Here is a 19,318-nt window from a genome sequence, read left to right on the forward strand (position 1 = left end):
CATGGAAAAGTTCCTACCACTGCAGAAAAATAGTTATAAGAAACATTATTCAGTCTGTACTTTAAATTATTTTCAAGAATCATAAACATCTTGGTCATTGGGTTATTAGTACAAGTAAAATATCTATAATGTTGGAAATAAAATCAGTGTTACGTAAATTACACTAATTAAGATGTTAACGGTACGTGAAAGATATTGTTTTAAAGCACATTCAATTCATTGTTATACATGTATAAGGTTGTTAATAAACTACAGACTGCACTTTTTCTTAATCATTGTGTAGCACTATTTCATCGTCTTAAATGTTTTTAGGAAATATATTAAATGTCACGTAAGTTACAAAAGCCCTAACGTTTAAACTGCATTCATGTAGGAATAAAAAACATTCGGTATGTACTTTCCGAAAGTCATAATGTTGAATATTCCTTAATTCCTTAGGGAAGACAGGGGGAAATGGTACCTCAAGGTTTAACACTTATCGGACGAAAATCTAATTATGAGCTATAGTTATGCTTATTAGTTGTCCATGCTATTAAGATGTTCTTCATAATCATTATTTTAATTAACATTTATTCAAAGAAGCAAACCCAAAAATGTCGAAAATTAAGGAAATATTTTGTTTGTTTTTAAATACTTGTTACAAATACATCAATTATTCAAACTGAAAAGCATATGTTCCATAATTCGTATGTCTACATTGGATAAATTTTAGCTCACATGAACTTGTATCAAAGTGTAGGCATATATCAAGATGATACCACACCAAAAGCTACCATCGATACATTGCTATCACATATTATCTTACTCCAGGGATGTGTGCCTTTCCAAAAATCACTATAAGAATTAATCCCCCAAGATGGTACCAATCAACCCTATGGCTCATGTACTATATAACTTACACGTAATTTTCAACAAAATATGTCAAATTCTATCATGTGTGCAGTAAATTGATACTGGCAAAATGTGCAATTTATTTCGCAATTTTTTTTGGGATATATTTCCTTTTAAGTTTTTGAGTGTTACATTTCAGTGCACTCAAGTATTACGTAATACACAACATTAAAATAATTGTCTGTCGTTTTAATTTAACATAGTGATTCAAACAAGCAATGACCTCCCTGGTACTGTAGATTTGGTGATACGACGGTGTTATTGTCGCTTATATTCACGGATAACGCCACATGCGAACTCAAAATATTCGTTTTTATTATATACCTATATAAATTCTGTAAAAACATGGCTTGTATTTCACAATTAAATATGTACAGGTAGAAAGAATCCGTATTGTACCTTTAAAATTCCGTATTTTACCTTCCGTATTGTATGCTGCCGGACTACTTTCATTAATATGCATGACCTGACACAGTTCCATAAATAGCACACATAAAAACTTTACTTATAGTTCCATTTTAATATCGATAAACACTGAAGATTTCGTTCAATAACAAAACAACAAACAAAAAGGTAGAGGTACATAATTAAAAGGGTCATTATATCAGTAGCTAGATCTGGGACTTTGTATTCGGCTCTCGTGATTTTGCAAGGTCGGATTACACTCGGCGCTTGCGCGCCTCGTGAGATCCGATCTGGCAAAAGTCCACTCGAGCCGAATACAGCATCCCAGATCAAGCTACTGTTATAATAACCCTATTATATTAATCTTCAACAAGTCTTTTTGGTAATTTGGTGGGTACTATTTATCCTAGGGAGCTTCAGTTAATTAAAACTAACAATTCGGATACTGATGCTTCTTTTTTAGATTTACTGTACATCTCTCTATTATGCCAATATTATACATACCAAAATTTATTACAAGAGGGATGATTTTAATTTTAGTATTGTAAATTTTCCCCTTTTGGATGGGGATGTACCTCAGGCTACATCTTATTGGGTATATATTTCTCAATTAATTCCGTTTGCCAGAGCGTGTAGTCATGTCAAGGATTTAAATGATCGTAATCAATACATTACAAGTAAACTTCTTCAGCAAGGCTACCGTTATTACAAATTGCGTAAATATTTTGCTAAATTTTACTTTTGTAATTCTGATTTGGTTTTAAAATTCAATAGTAATTTAAAGACACTTTGCGACTTTTAGCCGCCTGCTGGCGGCAACTGATTCTACCTTTGCGACCAGTGCAGACAAAGGTCAGCCTTCACATTCGTTCATGCTGATAATAGACTGCACTGTTCGCTATTTAGTCAGTTAATTTTCAGTAAACACTCCTTCGAATAATAAATGGTTCTGTCCAAATTGGATATAATAGACCAGTCAATGAGGCTGTTAACCAGAAATCGCTAGCCACGCGAAACTTACCCTATCTACAGTAGTCGTTGCTATAGTGTGCACATGATTTCCTATGTAAGGAAAAGAAGGACCGTCAGCTGGACGTCTCTTTAAAATATTTATTGCTTAAGTTTTTATAAAATTGCATTTTCCAAACTTTTGGATACCATATACAAAGGTTGTCATTCAATTGTTCTATAATAAAATTCTTTGAGTATTTTATAGTTCTGTTTACTGTGTATGGATATATGATGTATTATCCACATTTTTTTGCAACTGATTTTATACTTATATTAGGAGGTGATGTTGAGATTAACCCAGAACCCGGAAATATCATTTTCACTTAATTGAGCTCAAACCTATTATGGTTGTAGAACAATATTTGTGTTTTATTTGTACAAAGAAAGTGAAATCGAACTACCGCACATTAATTTGTTTATATTATTAAAAATGAAGCCATAAAACGTTTCCGAGTCCAGATAACAAGGGTAATTTGATAAGGCAATGGAAGTAGCACCCTGCGATACAGACAAATTTTAAACTCGATTTACCTCCCGCATAGCAAGGAAACCGTTCAAAGGGATCTATCTACACACTCCTCTGCTGCATGTATGAACGACGTTTTATCCCTTTGATGATATAGAACTTTGAAATGAGCTCCCCCAACAAACGGCATCTACAGAGGTAGTACGCGTAAATAAAACAATACAAATGAGTAATAAATAGAATAGTATTTTCTGTTTACATTGCTAAAACAGAAAGTTTGTTCAAGCGTTCTTCTCAAGTATTATATTTCAGAAAAGGCGCAATGAATTAGCTCCCTTAGCTATGAAATGATTTAAAGGTATTAACATTACATATATGGGAACATTGCCTCAGAACCGACCTTGGAACTATTATAACACTTTCATGATTAAAGAGCCACCACAGAAGAATTATGTTATGTTGTGTTTCAGTTATGGTATAATCATACATGATTTACATGCAAACATTGAGAAATATAAAGGGTATATATATATATATATATATATATATATATATACATTACAGTGATATTTAGAGGACCAGGACACGGGGTTTTACTGTATAAACATTTTATTAAAATTATTGCAGTCGTATCACTGTACTTAGTATATTTAGTTCAGTTTAAACCACATCTTGTTTTTTCTGTATAAGATATATTTACGCTGTGGTTTTCAAAAACTATGCAATTTACTGAAAAAAGAATCACTGAATAAAATAAAGCTAAACGCATAAACAGGTAAAGTTGTGAGAATACAAGCAGGAAGGGCCTCGAATTGTCAACCTGCCATTTGGTGGTATAGCTGTAATATAGCTATAATATTAAAATGATTTTCGCAAAGTTCATACAAGAAAATGGTAGTTAATTTCTTTTGTGGCGGATCTTTAACAGGTCCGTCGTCTTTCATTAAAATTAAAGAGCTAAATAGTATCTATATAATATTGATGTGAATATATTGTCTTTAGAAGATGACTGTACATGTTGTATCCAATAGGATGATGTCTAATAACTTCGACGTTTATTTGGAAATGCACGGGCAAATAGCCAGCGGAAGTTTGTTGCAATTTGTACTTACATACATATTTCATGCAAAACAGGTTGTTACAAAATTACCAAAACTGAAAGTTTCACTTGCTGATTAAATTTAGATGTTTTAAAGAATGTTATATTCAACATCTTAATAGTATTCATAATAGGTATATTATTAGCTATTTTAATGTTTTATCTTTGTAAACGATTGCTCCGGTTACTAGTTTTAAAGAGTTCACGAATATTTATTTTCAATGTCACTTTGTATTTCATCCAAGGAAATTGACTGATTCATGAGTCACGTAGCCTGTTGCCTTGTCTTCAACTTTCACAACTATTTCTGTCCCGCCAAATATAAAACTCGTACCAAACTTATGATTCTTTCCCAAACTTGTATCGGAAATAGGAATCGTCAACTCTCCAATAAGGCTGCATCCTTCTTCGGTAATAAAATGCGGATGTGCTGTAGATGATGAATATATCTTGAAACCAATCTCTGTTTGGTCGTCAGATACGGGACTATAACTCTGTTCCGGCTGTTCTTCATTGAGTTTGACAGACTGGCCAGAACGTGCATGGATGCTAAAAATATCGTAACATCGCAGGTCTCCATTTCCATCCCTTTCGACTCTTCCTTTAGGATGTTCGCATGTTTCGTCGTACTTATGGGTTGTACCTGTTCCGTATGTATACTTGCAGACCCTTTCGGTGATTGCTGTAGGTTCATGACCAAAGAAGACAGCTCCTTTCAAAACTGCTAAGCCGGCTTCATCAGGTACAATTATTCTTAGATTTGGAAATTTTGCCTGTACGCTCTCTTGTAACATTGGCGATGCAGAGAATCCACCGACCATTAGAATAGCTGCACAACCATGGACTGAAGGCTCCTTCAGTAGAGTAGCGACATGATCAATTATGTTTCGGACAGTTGGCCTGAAGAATTCTCTGACTACATCAGCATCTACCCTTAATTTATCGCTCAAAACTTTCACTTTGCCGCCAAAACGTGACTGTAAGATTAAGCTTTTCAAATCACTGCTTCTCATTTCACTGCATAGTGTTGAAAGACTAGTAGGCATACGGATCGTAACCTTTTCTTGTTTGGTCGGAGAAATTTGTCGTTTCTTTATTTCGAAATCGCGGAAGACATCGATGTAGTCATCCATGTGCTTTTTCTTGAATTTCATGATGACCTCAGAACCTATAAAACATTTCTGTTCGGATAGAGTTATTTTATATTGACACTTGTATTCAAATATAAGTCTGCAGTTATGATTTCTGTCTTTTTTATGTGAATATAATGGCAGTGAACATGCGTTTTGGTATATATTGACTCTTTGTCGGTCCAATTACACAGGGGAAGGAAAATATATGGACAATAACAATATGCAAGTATCTTTTCAGAATTTTTTTTAACAAATAGGTGCAATTTGCCTTTGCCTTTCAAATTGTTAGTATGGAAATATATAGAATTTATCATATTCAGTGGACATTTAAATCTATGTAATCCATGTAAATAATACGTGTATATTATGCTTATAACAAAACATCAGGTTCGATTGCATTTTACAGAAACTGTAATACACACAAAAAGAGGGTTATGATGATCCTAGATCGCTCGCCTTAGTTTCACAGCTTGCTTGAACAGTTCCGGAGTACATATCTGTGAAAATTTTGAAATAGAGTTATATATTCCGGCGAGAAAAAAAGACGTTTCTAATACATACGGACAGGTCAAGTGTGTGTGCTTGGGGGAGGAGTAGGATGATGACAGATGATAATTAAAGACAAGTTATTTTCCATTCGAGCCAGCTATTTCAGAGGAGAAGATTCTTTCAGGAATAATTTCCATATAGCCATATAAGGAATGCGGCCATGTGTTTTAAACTAAACGGAATGTTTGGAGGAATTTGGTAGAGATTCCCTTAAGGAACGTTGCTGTGAACTTATTTATAAATCCGACCAGCAATTTCAGAGAAAAAGATTTTCATTTTGGAAGTAATTTAGTAGAATGTCACACACGGAAAATTACTGTCAAATTATTTTCATATAGAGCCAGCAATTATTTAGAGGAACGCCTTCATTCTTTTTCATATAGCCATATAGGGAAAACTAGACCCTCGCCCTGGTGGCCATGTTTTTCAACAAAATAGAATGTTTTGAAGGAAAGGAATTTGATAGAGGAAGAATCATTGCTTTGCAATTAATTTAAAATCGGGCTAGATGTTCCTGGTGGAAAGATTTTTAAATGTTTTTGAAATTGGCATGATAGTGATTTAAAAGGAGATCATTTTAAAGTAATCGTAGACGACGGAAGAACACAAACAACGGACGCTCGACGGACAGACAGACGACGGACCTCCAACGATCTTAAAAGATCACTATGAGCACTTCGTGTTCACGTGAGCTAAAAACGAGAAATGTCTACCAACAAAGCTTGTGAGAAACGCCTCATAAGCGTGATCTACTTTAGTTCCTCCCCATGCACCTCCACTTGCCTTGTGTAGTTCCTTCAACTCACCGCTTGTAGTGACTTCATGAACAGTGATGTCAACAGTTCCGCCTAATCGAATTGCAAAATAATTTATAATATTCAACTACTAGTATATCAACTTTTAGCTGACTTCGATATCACATCAGTAATATCAGAAATGTATCAAGGACAGTGTGTACAAACTGCGCAACATGTGAGATTCTATAATGTATTTATTTGTCAAAGAGCTAGCTATACCAACTCATTGTTTTTTATGAATTACCACTTTATATCAAATATAGTTTAGTAATTACAGAAATTCAAAATATCTAACGTCCATATTACATTTTACCAAAGTGGTAACGCATGCATGAGAAATTATATAGAAACGACCGATATAGGTATAAACGTTTTAATCTCGTACTATCCACAATGATAGTTAACTCGTTCTGCATTTACCTCCGGCGTCAAGCACGAGATACTTTGTCCCAGATGAAAATTGAGCAAAGGATGTTTTTTCTCCTTTGGCAGATGATTTCGACACCGGAAGATGCCGACAGTAAATTGAAGCGGCTTCTGGCTCAAGACAAATTCTCAGTTTCTTCCCTGGTATTCCAACCTAGTTGGTACAAACAATACTTTTACATATAATTCTTTAGATAATCATGAACGGTTTTACAACGTAACAGAAGAAGCGCATATATACTGTCGATATATAAATTATTTATCTATTTAGCTAGTACAATTGTATTCTTTGCTATTGTGCTATTGTTTCAAATGTTAAGAACTTAACCTTCTGAGCTGCTTCCCTCATGAACTGTTTAGCTGCGTCATTCCATATTGCAGGGACAGTAAGCACCCAGTGTATATCATCCACTGTCAGTCCTGTATCAACTTGCTTGCCCAAAGTTTCCAGGACATCCTTTTTGAGATACTCAATAGAAAGTGCAAAAACCGTCATTGCTGGAAGCTTTTTGCCACTTTCGTCTTCAAGTGTAGCATTTCTTTTCATGCCCTTTATTAATGAAAAATGAAATAATAAAAATGATATACTTTTATTGTTATGTTGTTACAGCATTCATGCACATGATATACTGACTTGTGAGATGTAAAACAAGTGGTGCTGGATAAGTCAGGTTTATTTACTTTATATCAATAAGTTTTGACTTGTATTTCTATGAAAAATAGCTTTAATTTCAACATCAACTATCAAATACAAACCTTGTCTTTAAATAACAACATTTTAAATCTTTTGAAGAAGAACCATTGATCTTGCTCGTTTTCTTCAACCTTTTCAGCATATTTAGTTTCTGCATCATAGCCAAAGGATTCGGTTGTTTTTCCGTCTGATTTAATCAAAATACAGGTTGGCCCTAGAATATATGTGAATTATATTGAGACTTCTTTATAAATCTTTTTTCTAAACTGATCTGGTTTTTATCACATCACTGATTTATTTTCTCATTATATTTTAGGCTTATATTAAAATGTATCTACAAGAAAATACGAGCTTTATCCTTGCACTGTTTAACCAAAGCACATTTTCTTCTGCACAGTCGTATAAAGACGTATTATGCTGATGAATTCAAGGACAATGTTCATAAACCGAGCAACATTTAAAACCAGACATCCGTTCGGTCAAATTAGCAGCGTTAAAAGGCCAAGTAAGCTTGTTTATCAAACCTGACATGTAATACTTTTCTTCACCCGAAATGAAAAAAAGAAGTTTAACCGATAAAACGCAGTTTCAATCCGTACGGGGCCTCCGTGGTCGAGTGGTTAAGGCCGCTGACTTCAGATCACTTGCCCCTCATCGATGTAGGTTCGAGCCTCACCCGGGGCGTTGAATTCATTATGTGAAGAAGCCATCAAGCTGGCTAACGGAAGGTTAGTGGTTCTACCTAGGTGCCCACTCGTGATGACCTGGGGTCTTCCTCCACCCTCAAAGCTGGAAAGTCGCCACATGACCTATAATTGTGTTGGTGCGACGTTAAACCCATCAAAAGTCAATCCGTACAGTTATAAAACTTTATAGTCATCATGTAAATACGGAAACATTGTAATTACTTTCATGTGGTAATGACTGCATCTGAAAATATAGTCTATTTATGAAATTACATAAATGGGGTGCAGTCGTCGCACAGGCGAGTATATCCCTTAAAGTACTATAATATACAGTCATTGGACAAATTCAACAAATGATAAACGTATCACCTTTTAAATCAAGGTTTCAAATTTAGTGGCATATCAGCAATATGAATTGCCTTAGTCCATTTACAGCCACAGAATATATAGGAAAGATAAATGGTTAAATAATATACATAATATATAATAGATACCGAGAAATATATACATTTTCACATTATAGAACACAAATATCTATACTATACTAAGTACATGTATTCATTCTGTTTTGTTTCAAGATGGCTGAACACACATAAAGAAGAAGCGTTTGCCAATAATACTTATACTGCACTTCGTCAAACACAAATTCAAGCAATACCTCGACTCCAATTATTTGACTTTTTTTAGCTATAGTAAATGAAAATCATAAGATGGATAACTATTATTCTTTTTTTTAATATTAAGAAAGGTAACTGTCATAAAGTTCTTGGTTTTCATCTTTTTGAACAATAACATTTTATCAAAAGTATAATATTAAATAATATTTTATGCGATATTTAAGAATGAATGGATGATGAAACTAGGGCTGTCATCGATAGAAACGATATCGATGTATCAACGATATTTTTTTGTCGATCGATTATCGATTCCCATTTTCAAAAATCGATATTTTACAGAGAGAAAAAACTATCCAGATAAACACTCAGACCCTCAAAAACAATTAAGCTTACAAAGTTGTAAATTTAGATAAATGCAAAAGAGAAGTGAAGGCAAAATAAAAATGAAAGATTTTATTAATTTTTATTTGTTTCTTTTATTTTCATAAATACAAATACAACACAATCAAACAGTAATATGAAAAGTAGGTAATAAAACTAAAAATAGCATTTACAGGAAGGTATATAGTATGCATATGAACAAATAGGTTGTTAATCTAACTTAATAATCGATATATCGATGTATCATCGATATTTGTCTTCTGATATATCGGTATCGTCGATACGCCTAAGACCCAATCAATGACAGCCCTAGATGAAACTCATACGTAATGATGTTTTCGAAACGATATCGAATAAAAAGTATAATCATATCCTTGGAACTTTCATTTAAATAAATTATAACAAACATGATCAATTAACACTTCTATTTTCAAAAACAATATCCAACAGGACACTCACTTTTCAAGAACAACACAGCCCTGCAAAGTAAACCACAATCTATAGCAATGTATTTATGCATGTTTTATTATATACCTACTGCAGTATATAAATTCTGTCAAAATACAGCTTTTATTTCACAAGTAAATAAGACCAGGCAGAAAAAAAATCCGTATTGTACCTTTTGTATTGTATGTTGCCTGACTACTTTCATTTAATACGCATGACTTGACAGATTTCTATAAACAGCGCACATAAAAACTTCTAACATCGACAAACATTGAAAATTTCGCTTGAAAACAAAACGACAAACGAAAAAGGTGGATGTATATGATAAAGGGTCATTATAACAGTAGCTAGATCTGGAATTTTGTATACGTTCTCGTGGATTTTGCAAGGACGGATCACACCCGGTGCTTGCGCACCTCGTGAGATCCGATCTAGCAAAATCCACTCGAGCCGAATACGGCATCCCAGATCGAGCTACTATTATAATAACCTTATTTTATCTTTAACATATTCACAAAAAAATCACTCATTCTTATTAAACACTCTTCATGGTCAACAGTTACAGGAAAATGTATCTAACAATTATCCCCGTCAGTTGAATCCCTTACACATGTAATGGTAAGAGAAGACATGGTATATAGACGTCGAATAATTTTTCATACCTTTTTGTGAGACTAAAGTTCCACCTTGCCAGATATTTGAAGACACTTTAATAGGATCCCTCTCATATTCATGTCTGAATGAAAACGCCCATCCCGAGTACGTTGTCCCAAAATCTATGGCTACTACAACTAACGGATCCATCCGTCTGTAAAGTAATACAAAAACACATCATGGCAAACCTGTGTGGATTATTAGGCAAATTTCCGAAGACCGGTTTACATGTTTCACTAGAGTAAATCTTAAGTTGATGTAGACTGAGTGATTTTCTTAATGCATTCTGAAACGCCCTAATTTCATGCTAGCATGTATTATTAGATGTATTTTTGTACCAATGTTATATACAAGAAACCGTGCTGATTTCCAAACTGAGGTATTTCTAACCCCAATGGGAGAGTGTGTATGTTGCAAACAGTCACATTACTTTTTAAAAGAAAGACATTAGTCCTTGACAGAAGCACTGTAATGACGCGTAGAGCTTACGGCGCATAGAGCTTACACGTGAGCTCTATGCGTCACGGCTTGATGCATAGAGTTAAAATAAGCTCTATGTGTCAAAAAATGGCGCATTACGTGAGCTCTATAAGTCAGAGATGTGCCTTTCTCTCGCACAGAGCTTAAACATTAATTGTCTGTTAAATCTAACTAAAGTCTAATTTACTTTTTTGATAGACGAGGGGTGGGTTTGTGGTTTTGTATCACAGTTATATGAGTGGGGATGTATAAGAGTAATTTGTAGATTCTAAACAGTTTACATGTAGATGGTTATTTGAAACACTTCTATTTTACATATTCAGTTTCAAAAATTGTCAACTTATTAATAATTTTATAAATTTAAGTTTGAGAATAAATAAACATATATCTCAGCGATCGTATACTTTTTGTCCTTCGGGATCATTGATCTCAACATACTAAATACTAAAATAGAATTCTGCTTAAACCTCTGCTTGAGGTGGGTGAGGGGGTTTAGAAGGGTTGCACTCTTCATTACTACTCAATAGCAGGTCTACACAATAAGACCAAGTCTGTGATTTATCTTATTGTCTATCTTAGCGTCGAAATAGAGATCAGGACCATAGGAAGCATCTTCAGATTTGGGGTGGCGGGGGGACACACTTTATGAAAATCAGCTTAAATTGACTCGCTGTCAAAAACTTGCTAAGTTAATTACCATTATCGGTCTTTTTTTTTTGTGGGGGTTGGGGGTGGGGGTGTGGGCGGCACATCACAATCCAAAATATAGCTGTTTTCAATAAATCACGCGACGTAACTCCGCTTTCATGAAGTGGTCTGAGACGTAATGCCCCATGTGCGCAACTTCACATGATGATAAATATTTCTGTAATGTTTCATAACCGAAGATTGAATAGTTTTTGCTTAGCATAAATATAGCGTTTTTATTTTTCAATAAATCAAGGGACATAACTCCGCTTTCATTGAGTGGTCTGGTAAGTAAAACCCCAGTTGCGCAACTTCACATGCTGAAAAATATTTCTGTAATGTTTCATACTTAAGATGGAATAGTCAACGGCCATAACTCTGCTTTCCCTGGGCAGAGCCGGACGAAAAAACCCGGGTGCACAAATTTACATGCTGATGTATATTCCTGTAATGTTGCATGTCCGTATGTGGAATACTCTTTGCTGAACGCGAATCACAAACTTTCTGGACATACGGACGTTCGTGCGGACGCACGGACGGATGGACGGACCGAAAAGAGCAAATCTAATTGTCCCCAAAGGGGACCCCAAAAAGATCTTAGACATTCTCAGGAGAGATACTAGTACTCATTCCAAACCCCACCTAAGCCGGAAATGAACGACCATGCCAAGTTAACTTCTCCCGAATGTGGATTCATAAAGGCACCGATTTAGCGTAATGTGAATTGTCCTCTAGCTTCACGCCTTGTATCGCTATCATATTATTCTTTAGTCATGATCTTGGAGGTATGTGTTACCGTTAGGGTTGGCACAACATGCATGGCAACTGAATCTCATGGGTTTGAACCCATATCTGCCAGTCCTTTTAAATAAAAATAGGACAGAAAACTCACTAAGACCCTGTATTTATGAAGACATCTCTATGACACTATGATCATACATTGGCACAACTATGTCTATATCTTTTTACTGATCGAACTGACAATTATCTTCGCGGGGGATAGAAGTCGTGTCCCCTTGAATGAAAGTCCAGTGTGTTAACGATTGGACCACAGATCCGCTCTTTATCAGTTCGATGTAACGGTAATTTCCTTAGTAATCTTGTATGTAGCAAACGTTGGGTTGGCAGTGGGGCAGGGCAATCGCGTGCCTAATCCCTCGTTCCTGTGGGCCTGAAATATTCGCATATACTTGTGATATCGAAGTTTCCTGTGGAGGAAACACGCCTGAAAAAACTCCGGACATACAGACGGGCGGACGTAACTTCGAGGCTCCCTGATTCCTCTCAATGAGATCATTCATGCCATATTACCTACTAATAGGCATAATTTCACATAGCGCATCATCATCCATAAGTAAGCTCTACACGTGACGACCATGCCTTTTCAACGCATAGAGCTTATCTTGCATGTAAGCTCTATGCGTCACGGCTTGACGCATACAGATCACATGCAAGTTCTATGCGCTGTAAGCTCTATGCGTCCTCACAAAGCACCACAATATGCAAAACTGACATCGTTTCACGTACCAGACAGTGTTTTACGCGAGCACCGACTATATTTCTTGAAAAAACAAAGTTGAAATGATATTCGAATTTTGTACTGATGTTTTCTATTAATCAGCTGATCCTCCACATATCCAAAAAATACAAGTACTACATAAATATAGGATTTTAATAACACTTCATGATAAAAATGCTTTTTACAGAGCTAGCTATTGATTTTAAGGGGAGCAGTGGTCTAATGGATAAGGTGTCGGCTGCTCTGTCCAGGGGTCGTGGGTTCGAGCCCCACTGTTGTCACGACCATGACTTCTTATATGACACTAGTACTGGTTTTTCCAGGAAGCGATCTCGAGAGTGGTTACAATAAGCTTGAAACATCACAATCGAGCTAGAAACAAATTAGTATAAACTAACTATTGATTATTTAGTTTTGCCTTAGAATCGTTCTTATCCCCTGTTATGCTATCACCTTCATGACACCGCCGACATATACCGGAAAGAATTTACGTTATTACTTTGCATAAATGTTTTAAACTTATATGACAAACTCGCAGATTGTTTTATAATTTTAAGTATGAAAACTATTTCATTCAATTGAAATGTGCAGTTATTATAACTCGTGTATCGTTAGCACCTAACTTTTACGGATATACATTGAAATAAATCTACAAAGATCCACCCAACGAAATGATACAATTTTAGTGAGATTGAGTTTTTTCAATGAAAGTAATAAAAATGTACAATGACACGTAATTTCCAGCCTTTAATCCATCCTGCACCTCCAACTTCGTAGACACAGGCAGGTATTATAATTATGTAAAATGAAACAAGCAGTATAATCTCAACGACAGCACATACTATCTCAACGACAGCACATACTTTCCTAATTCTATGTGCTGTACAGTTATTGCCAGTAAAATGTAAACTTAATTTCCGACGATACTTTCCTCTTGGAAAATAGAAATAAATAATTTTAGTGTAGTCCAGTAACTAAGAAACGAAAAGAAAATATTTCAGGTCGTTACGAACGTATGGGAATACATAATTAAAAACAGGCTAAATATCTTGTCATGTAAACAAGCGTACAAGCTTAATATATATAGAAAGCAATAATAAATTCATGTGATAAACAACCATAGAGATCAGGACGCGTTAAAGCACCTTAAGTATAATAACAATTGCTTGTTTACTTAAGTATAACTAAGATAAGAAATATATTTTACTTAAGTATATTTGTTCTTCATAAAACAAGTCATTCTTAGCTATGGAAAAAAAACTTCAGTATGTAAGAAGTTCTTAAGTAAAAATATTTCGTTGAGCGTCAGTTTTGTAATATTTACAACTTAAAAACAAGGATAGCCCATATCTAAATATAGTAATTGAAGTACTTGTCTATCTTTATTTAGTAACAAAAGAAAGTCTTCTGTAAACAAACAGAAAGCTGATTTAATCCGTGTTGCGTACATTCTGCAGCTCATTAGAAACATTAAATTAGTTTTGCAGGTCACATCATGTGTTTACTTCACATCTGGCCAGCGAACTGTCACTGTTATCGCGTCCGTAGTGACAAAAATCCGACTCCGAGGTATATTGGCATTATTCGGAAAGGTGCGTTGAATAACTGTGGAAGATTTGTGAACATGATTGATATATTATGCAAATTCTTTCATTGGGTCACTGTATCCCTTAGTCCAAATAATAGGACGTTTCGGGACAGTGTGGTCTCTGAGACGTGATGGACAACGACAATCCAAAAATTATAATGCTATCCTAAACGTCAAATTAGTTGGACTTCTATTAGGCTACTAGTTCAGAAAATATTGCACCAAGGCCGCGATTCGAACCCTGGGCTTGAAATAACATTCTGATGCATCAAAAGCACTTGTAACTTACACTTAAGAGGTGCAGTGTTCGTATGGAGGTCTGGGAGCAGTCTGAGCATGAATGTTTAACACAATGTCAACTTTCAAATGTGTAAATGTTCAAGAAAAGCTATTTGACCAGCTTAATAGCTATGTAATCGATTGTCGTCCGTTCCAAGCACTTCATGTTTTGTTAATAGTAAGCCTTTATAGGCCTGATTGGTTATAATTTGAATTGAAATAGTTATAATCCATAACATTTCATGATAAAGGCAGAAAAACTAAGGCTTACGCTATGTAGGGTTAAACATAATCATATTTTCTGCAAAAGTGAAGTTTTATTCGAAGTTCCATTACAAATCGGATACCCATCCTTATCAAGCAAACGTTAGTATGAAGTCCATAACGCCACTGGATTAAGAAAATAGATAATAATTCCTCGATGATCTGACTTTCAGTAACTGTTCTTTCCAGATCAAATATTCCACTAATCAAGTTCCCGACAAGGCAAAACCTGTGTTAACTTCCGCTTTAGAGCGGTTCTGTTATAAATATGTCTCTTGTAGTAACTGCAAGTACATACGTTACTATCTCACATACTTGATAAATTATCGTTGCATAATGATATATTTTGTATTTTTTTTATTGTATTTTAAAGATGGTGCCGTATTGATTTACAAACACAAGCTAGGTCAAAATGTCCGACAAAATCAAAATTTATCATGCTCCTCGATTTTGCCTTTTATTTCACATAAAGTTAGGATAAAATTAAAATATGTATATATTGCAAAATGATATTTACTTTTGTATTCATAGATAATGATTTTAATATTTATAGATAATTGTTTCTTTTCGCAAAGTATACTTAAATAACAGGTATTTTGTGTGTGTTGAATTTTTCGACTAATGTGTTTGTGTTCGAATGTTATGCAGTAGGGAAGTATAAAAAATAATGCACGTACATTTGAAACAATAGTTGTATGAATATTAGCGATATTTGTACAAGAATAATAGGTTCTATGTATTTACTACAACATTTAAAATGAAACCTAATTATGCAATATATGCAAAGGCATCCACACTTTGATATTCATTAAAAAGAATTAAAAACCTAAAAGGTTACACTACATGATGGCAAAATAAACCTTTGTGTTAGATAAATAGTAAAAACATGATTATTGTTTCAGTGTGAGGTGGTAGTTTTTTGCATGCCAGACAGGATTTTCCAGTGTTCTTTTTGCCGGTGCTGGACAAACTTGCCTTACATCCCGCGATGTAAGATAACTCTCGTGCTCAAGATTATGAATGATTGTATTTTATACGCTATAAGTAGCGGTAGTACTCAGGCAGTATTGAAAAGAAAATCATTAATTTAATTTCTTCTTTCAGCTGAAGAATAAAAAAAAAATATATCACTTATTCATCTTTACCTTTACCCAGTGAAAGGTTCTTATGATTTTACAGCAAAGTATTCAACACGATTTAAAATAATCACAAACTCATAACAACAGTTTTCTTTCTAAAATGTTCCGACTTTTCTCGAATTAAAGGTCTATTCATTAAAATCATTACTGACTTATTCTTCTCAAACGTTGGCGTTCCTCAAAACATTTTATTGAAATCCTTTACAGGGATATCAGCCACCATGCTGCTATTAGTGTTAGACAGTCACCCAAACTATAATGTTCAGGCTCAACGTTTTAACTTCCGACAAGGAAACTCACGTTGGTGTTTTGCAATGTAATATTCAACTGAACCTTTTATCATTTGAAAACCTGGTCCATTTATTTATTGATTACAGATGTGACTACGGATAGTCGATTTTATTTTCTGATGACTACAACCGAATATCTATATATCGGATGTTATTAATCCGAATGTGAGCTTCATGAGTGGTTGTCAAACTTCGTTCAGCACAGAAAAAATATGCCACATTAATAGTCTCCCCTATTCTGTGTATTTCGTTTATATATGCCTTACGAAAATCTTCTTGGATCAAGTGTTCCAAATGCTTAGATGTGACGTTTTAAGTTTTAAAATCCTTATGTATATTTTTATATGTTACAATAGCAACGTGGATTCAAAACTTTCAGGACTAAGTATTACAGAAAACTTTCTGCGTATTTTTTTTTTTTTTTTTTTTTTTGTATCACGCGTAAAAAGTTATCATAGAGCTGCAAGATATGCAAGATATAATATACGGGGAATCACTTTAGAAAACATTATCTATTTGTATTTGGCTGTATAAGAAATATTATATCCTTCCTTTTCTGACGAAGTTATATCTTTTCCACGTAATTATATGCTTTCATAATCTCTTAACGAAATAACGAGTGCAGCGTAGCGCATAACTCGGACAAAAGAATTCCAAAACCTGTTTATATGTAAAATCGATTTAAATTCTATACAAAAAGATAAATTTAAGGAACAGACTTTATGGATTATAGCTTGCATTATTTTATCTGGGGACCATATACCGCTTTTCATTGAATTGCACTGTGTGCATCATTGAAGGTTCCGTGTGCACCGCCGTATGAATACATCTGCGGATGACTCTTAATTATATTCTGATTTTTATAACATGTGAAAATGTTGCGTTCTGCTCAACCCGGGGCTAGAGGGCGTGAACGGTAGCTTGCATTTCCACTGCCGTCCATGAACAGGCTGCAACCGAGCCTGCAACATTTTCGTTTATGTCTTGTTGGGGAGACCTGTGATTTTCCACTTTTTTCATTTTACATGTCTATAATATGTACAAAGTGGCAAAAGAGTAATAGACTTTATGCGGTAATTATTGGTATTTCAGTATGCCCGACTCTGTGTGCTTAATCTTACTCCGAAAGTAATTTACAGCTTCACCAGTTAATTCAGTAGAGGTGAACAAAGTTTTAAAGAGCATTGTTTTCTATCAGTTCGGGAAATTAAAGGAAATTCGTTTCTTTGCAGTTCATCTTATCTCTTTAAAATCAATAACGCATAGTTCATTGGCGTTACCTTTTGTTAATTTATTTGTTTTTGTATGATTTTATTTAAATTCAAACTTGTAATAGATATAGCCTTGAAACTATCTTTAACGTGGGAAATTTATCCGAGGACAATAACATCCTTCTGTATTTATTTGGATTTGTATCCCATAATCTTCAAAGTATCTAAAATCTTTAATATTTGTAAAGTAATTTGTTATTCTTCTACATCGCCCTTGACATTTCAAACAGTTCCGATTAAGTATCCTACATGTGTGCAATATAGCTTAAATATTAAGCGTAGTGATATTTTATCGTTTCAATTGGCATGGATACTGTCATCCAAAGAAAATGAGCAAACTACAGGTACGTAGTACATTAGCTGTAATCTTTATAAAACAAAGTAAGAAGAGCCTTTTGAAGCGCTGAACGCAACCAAGGAAACAATAGCAGACTCGGTTCATGAGACGAAATGAAATGTGCAACACCCCTCATGCTCCTAAATGTTCTACATGATCCCTTATGACCAGAAAATGTAACAACAAGTTCCACGAATGGGGAACTTTCTGTAGCCAAATATTTTAGTGAGTTTATAAATCCGCAAAGTAGATATTATATCTATACGTATACATAACTCTTTCGTTCGACGATCCGATAAGCTACTTCGCTACTGGCTATGGATCCGGGCAGACGTTAATGGGTTACCTTACAATTTGGTGCATTATTCTGCAGCAAGCACATCCGTGCATTCATAGCCATTTAAGCAAAATTAGTCGTCATGTTTTTGCCATTTACATAATCTGTTCACTGATCATTTTAGTAAAATAATACTTTATTATCAAAACTAAGTTTTCCATGAAATGCAATCTTACTTCCGTTTTCGATAAATAACAGAGAAATCGACCCGAAACCCGTGAAACTTTGCTCAAAACTCCGTTACTAAGGTTCGTCCAACTTGCCACACAAACAATAAAGAAATAATAAATCTTAAATCGTAGTCAGTCACACCTTTTACCTTAATCATAATACTAGATGAGACTCATTCCTACTGAAAATATCATTTTACAAAAATTGTAGCCATACTCCTTAAATAATCTTCAAATGAAACTTTACTAATTAGAAAAAAATAGTATATATAATCTATGAACATTACTATACATAATTATATTAAGGTATTATGAAAATGCCATATTTACATTTTTCCTTTATTCACAAAATTTCCTCCGGCTCAACGCTACAATCCCAACAGCGATCATTCAAAGGGCGCATGTGTTATTTGATTTTATTAATCATTTAAGCATGAAAAAATTCTACGAAACCAAAAAAGGTTATACTTCCTTTTTCAAATTCTGATTTGGTTGAATATATATCATGTATATGCAGTCCGGCTGCATGTTGTGACAGGCAGTATCAATGTATTTATCGGGACTCAGTAAACTTTATAATATAATGTCAATATAATTATGCACAATCATCAATGACGTTTTTTGTTTTAACTAGTTGAAATAACTTTCTGCACAGAGGTATTCAATAGCTTTCTGAATATCGGAGTATAAAGTATGTATAC

At 34.4% G+C, this 19,318-nt stretch overlaps 1 protein-coding gene across 1 annotated transcript; it reads right to left on the reverse strand.

Annotated features, from left to right (window-relative positions):
* Window positions 1-1,391: 1,391 nt before the first annotated feature.
* On the reverse strand, window positions 1,392-19,030 carry LOC128547422 (heat shock 70 kDa protein 12A-like). The gene is made up of 7 exons (XM_053520216.1): window positions 18,948-19,030; window positions 10,265-10,410; window positions 7,534-7,685; window positions 7,106-7,327; window positions 6,772-6,931; window positions 6,268-6,402; window positions 1,392-5,040 (listed from the first exon to the last, which is right to left on the reverse strand). The coding sequence occupies exons 2-7, from the start codon at window positions 10,404-10,406 to the stop codon at window positions 4,109-4,111; spliced, it is 1,743 nt and encodes a 580-aa protein (XP_053376191.1). The 5' UTR covers window positions 10,407-10,410; window positions 18,948-19,030; the 3' UTR covers window positions 1,392-4,108.
* Between the last annotated feature and the right edge of the window lie 288 nt (window positions 19,031-19,318).

This window comes from Mercenaria mercenaria, chromosome 12 (genome assembly GCF_021730395.1).
Source record: "Mercenaria mercenaria strain notata chromosome 12, MADL_Memer_1, whole genome shotgun sequence".
Classification (NCBI taxonomy): domain Eukaryota; kingdom Metazoa; phylum Mollusca; class Bivalvia; order Venerida; family Veneridae; genus Mercenaria; species Mercenaria mercenaria.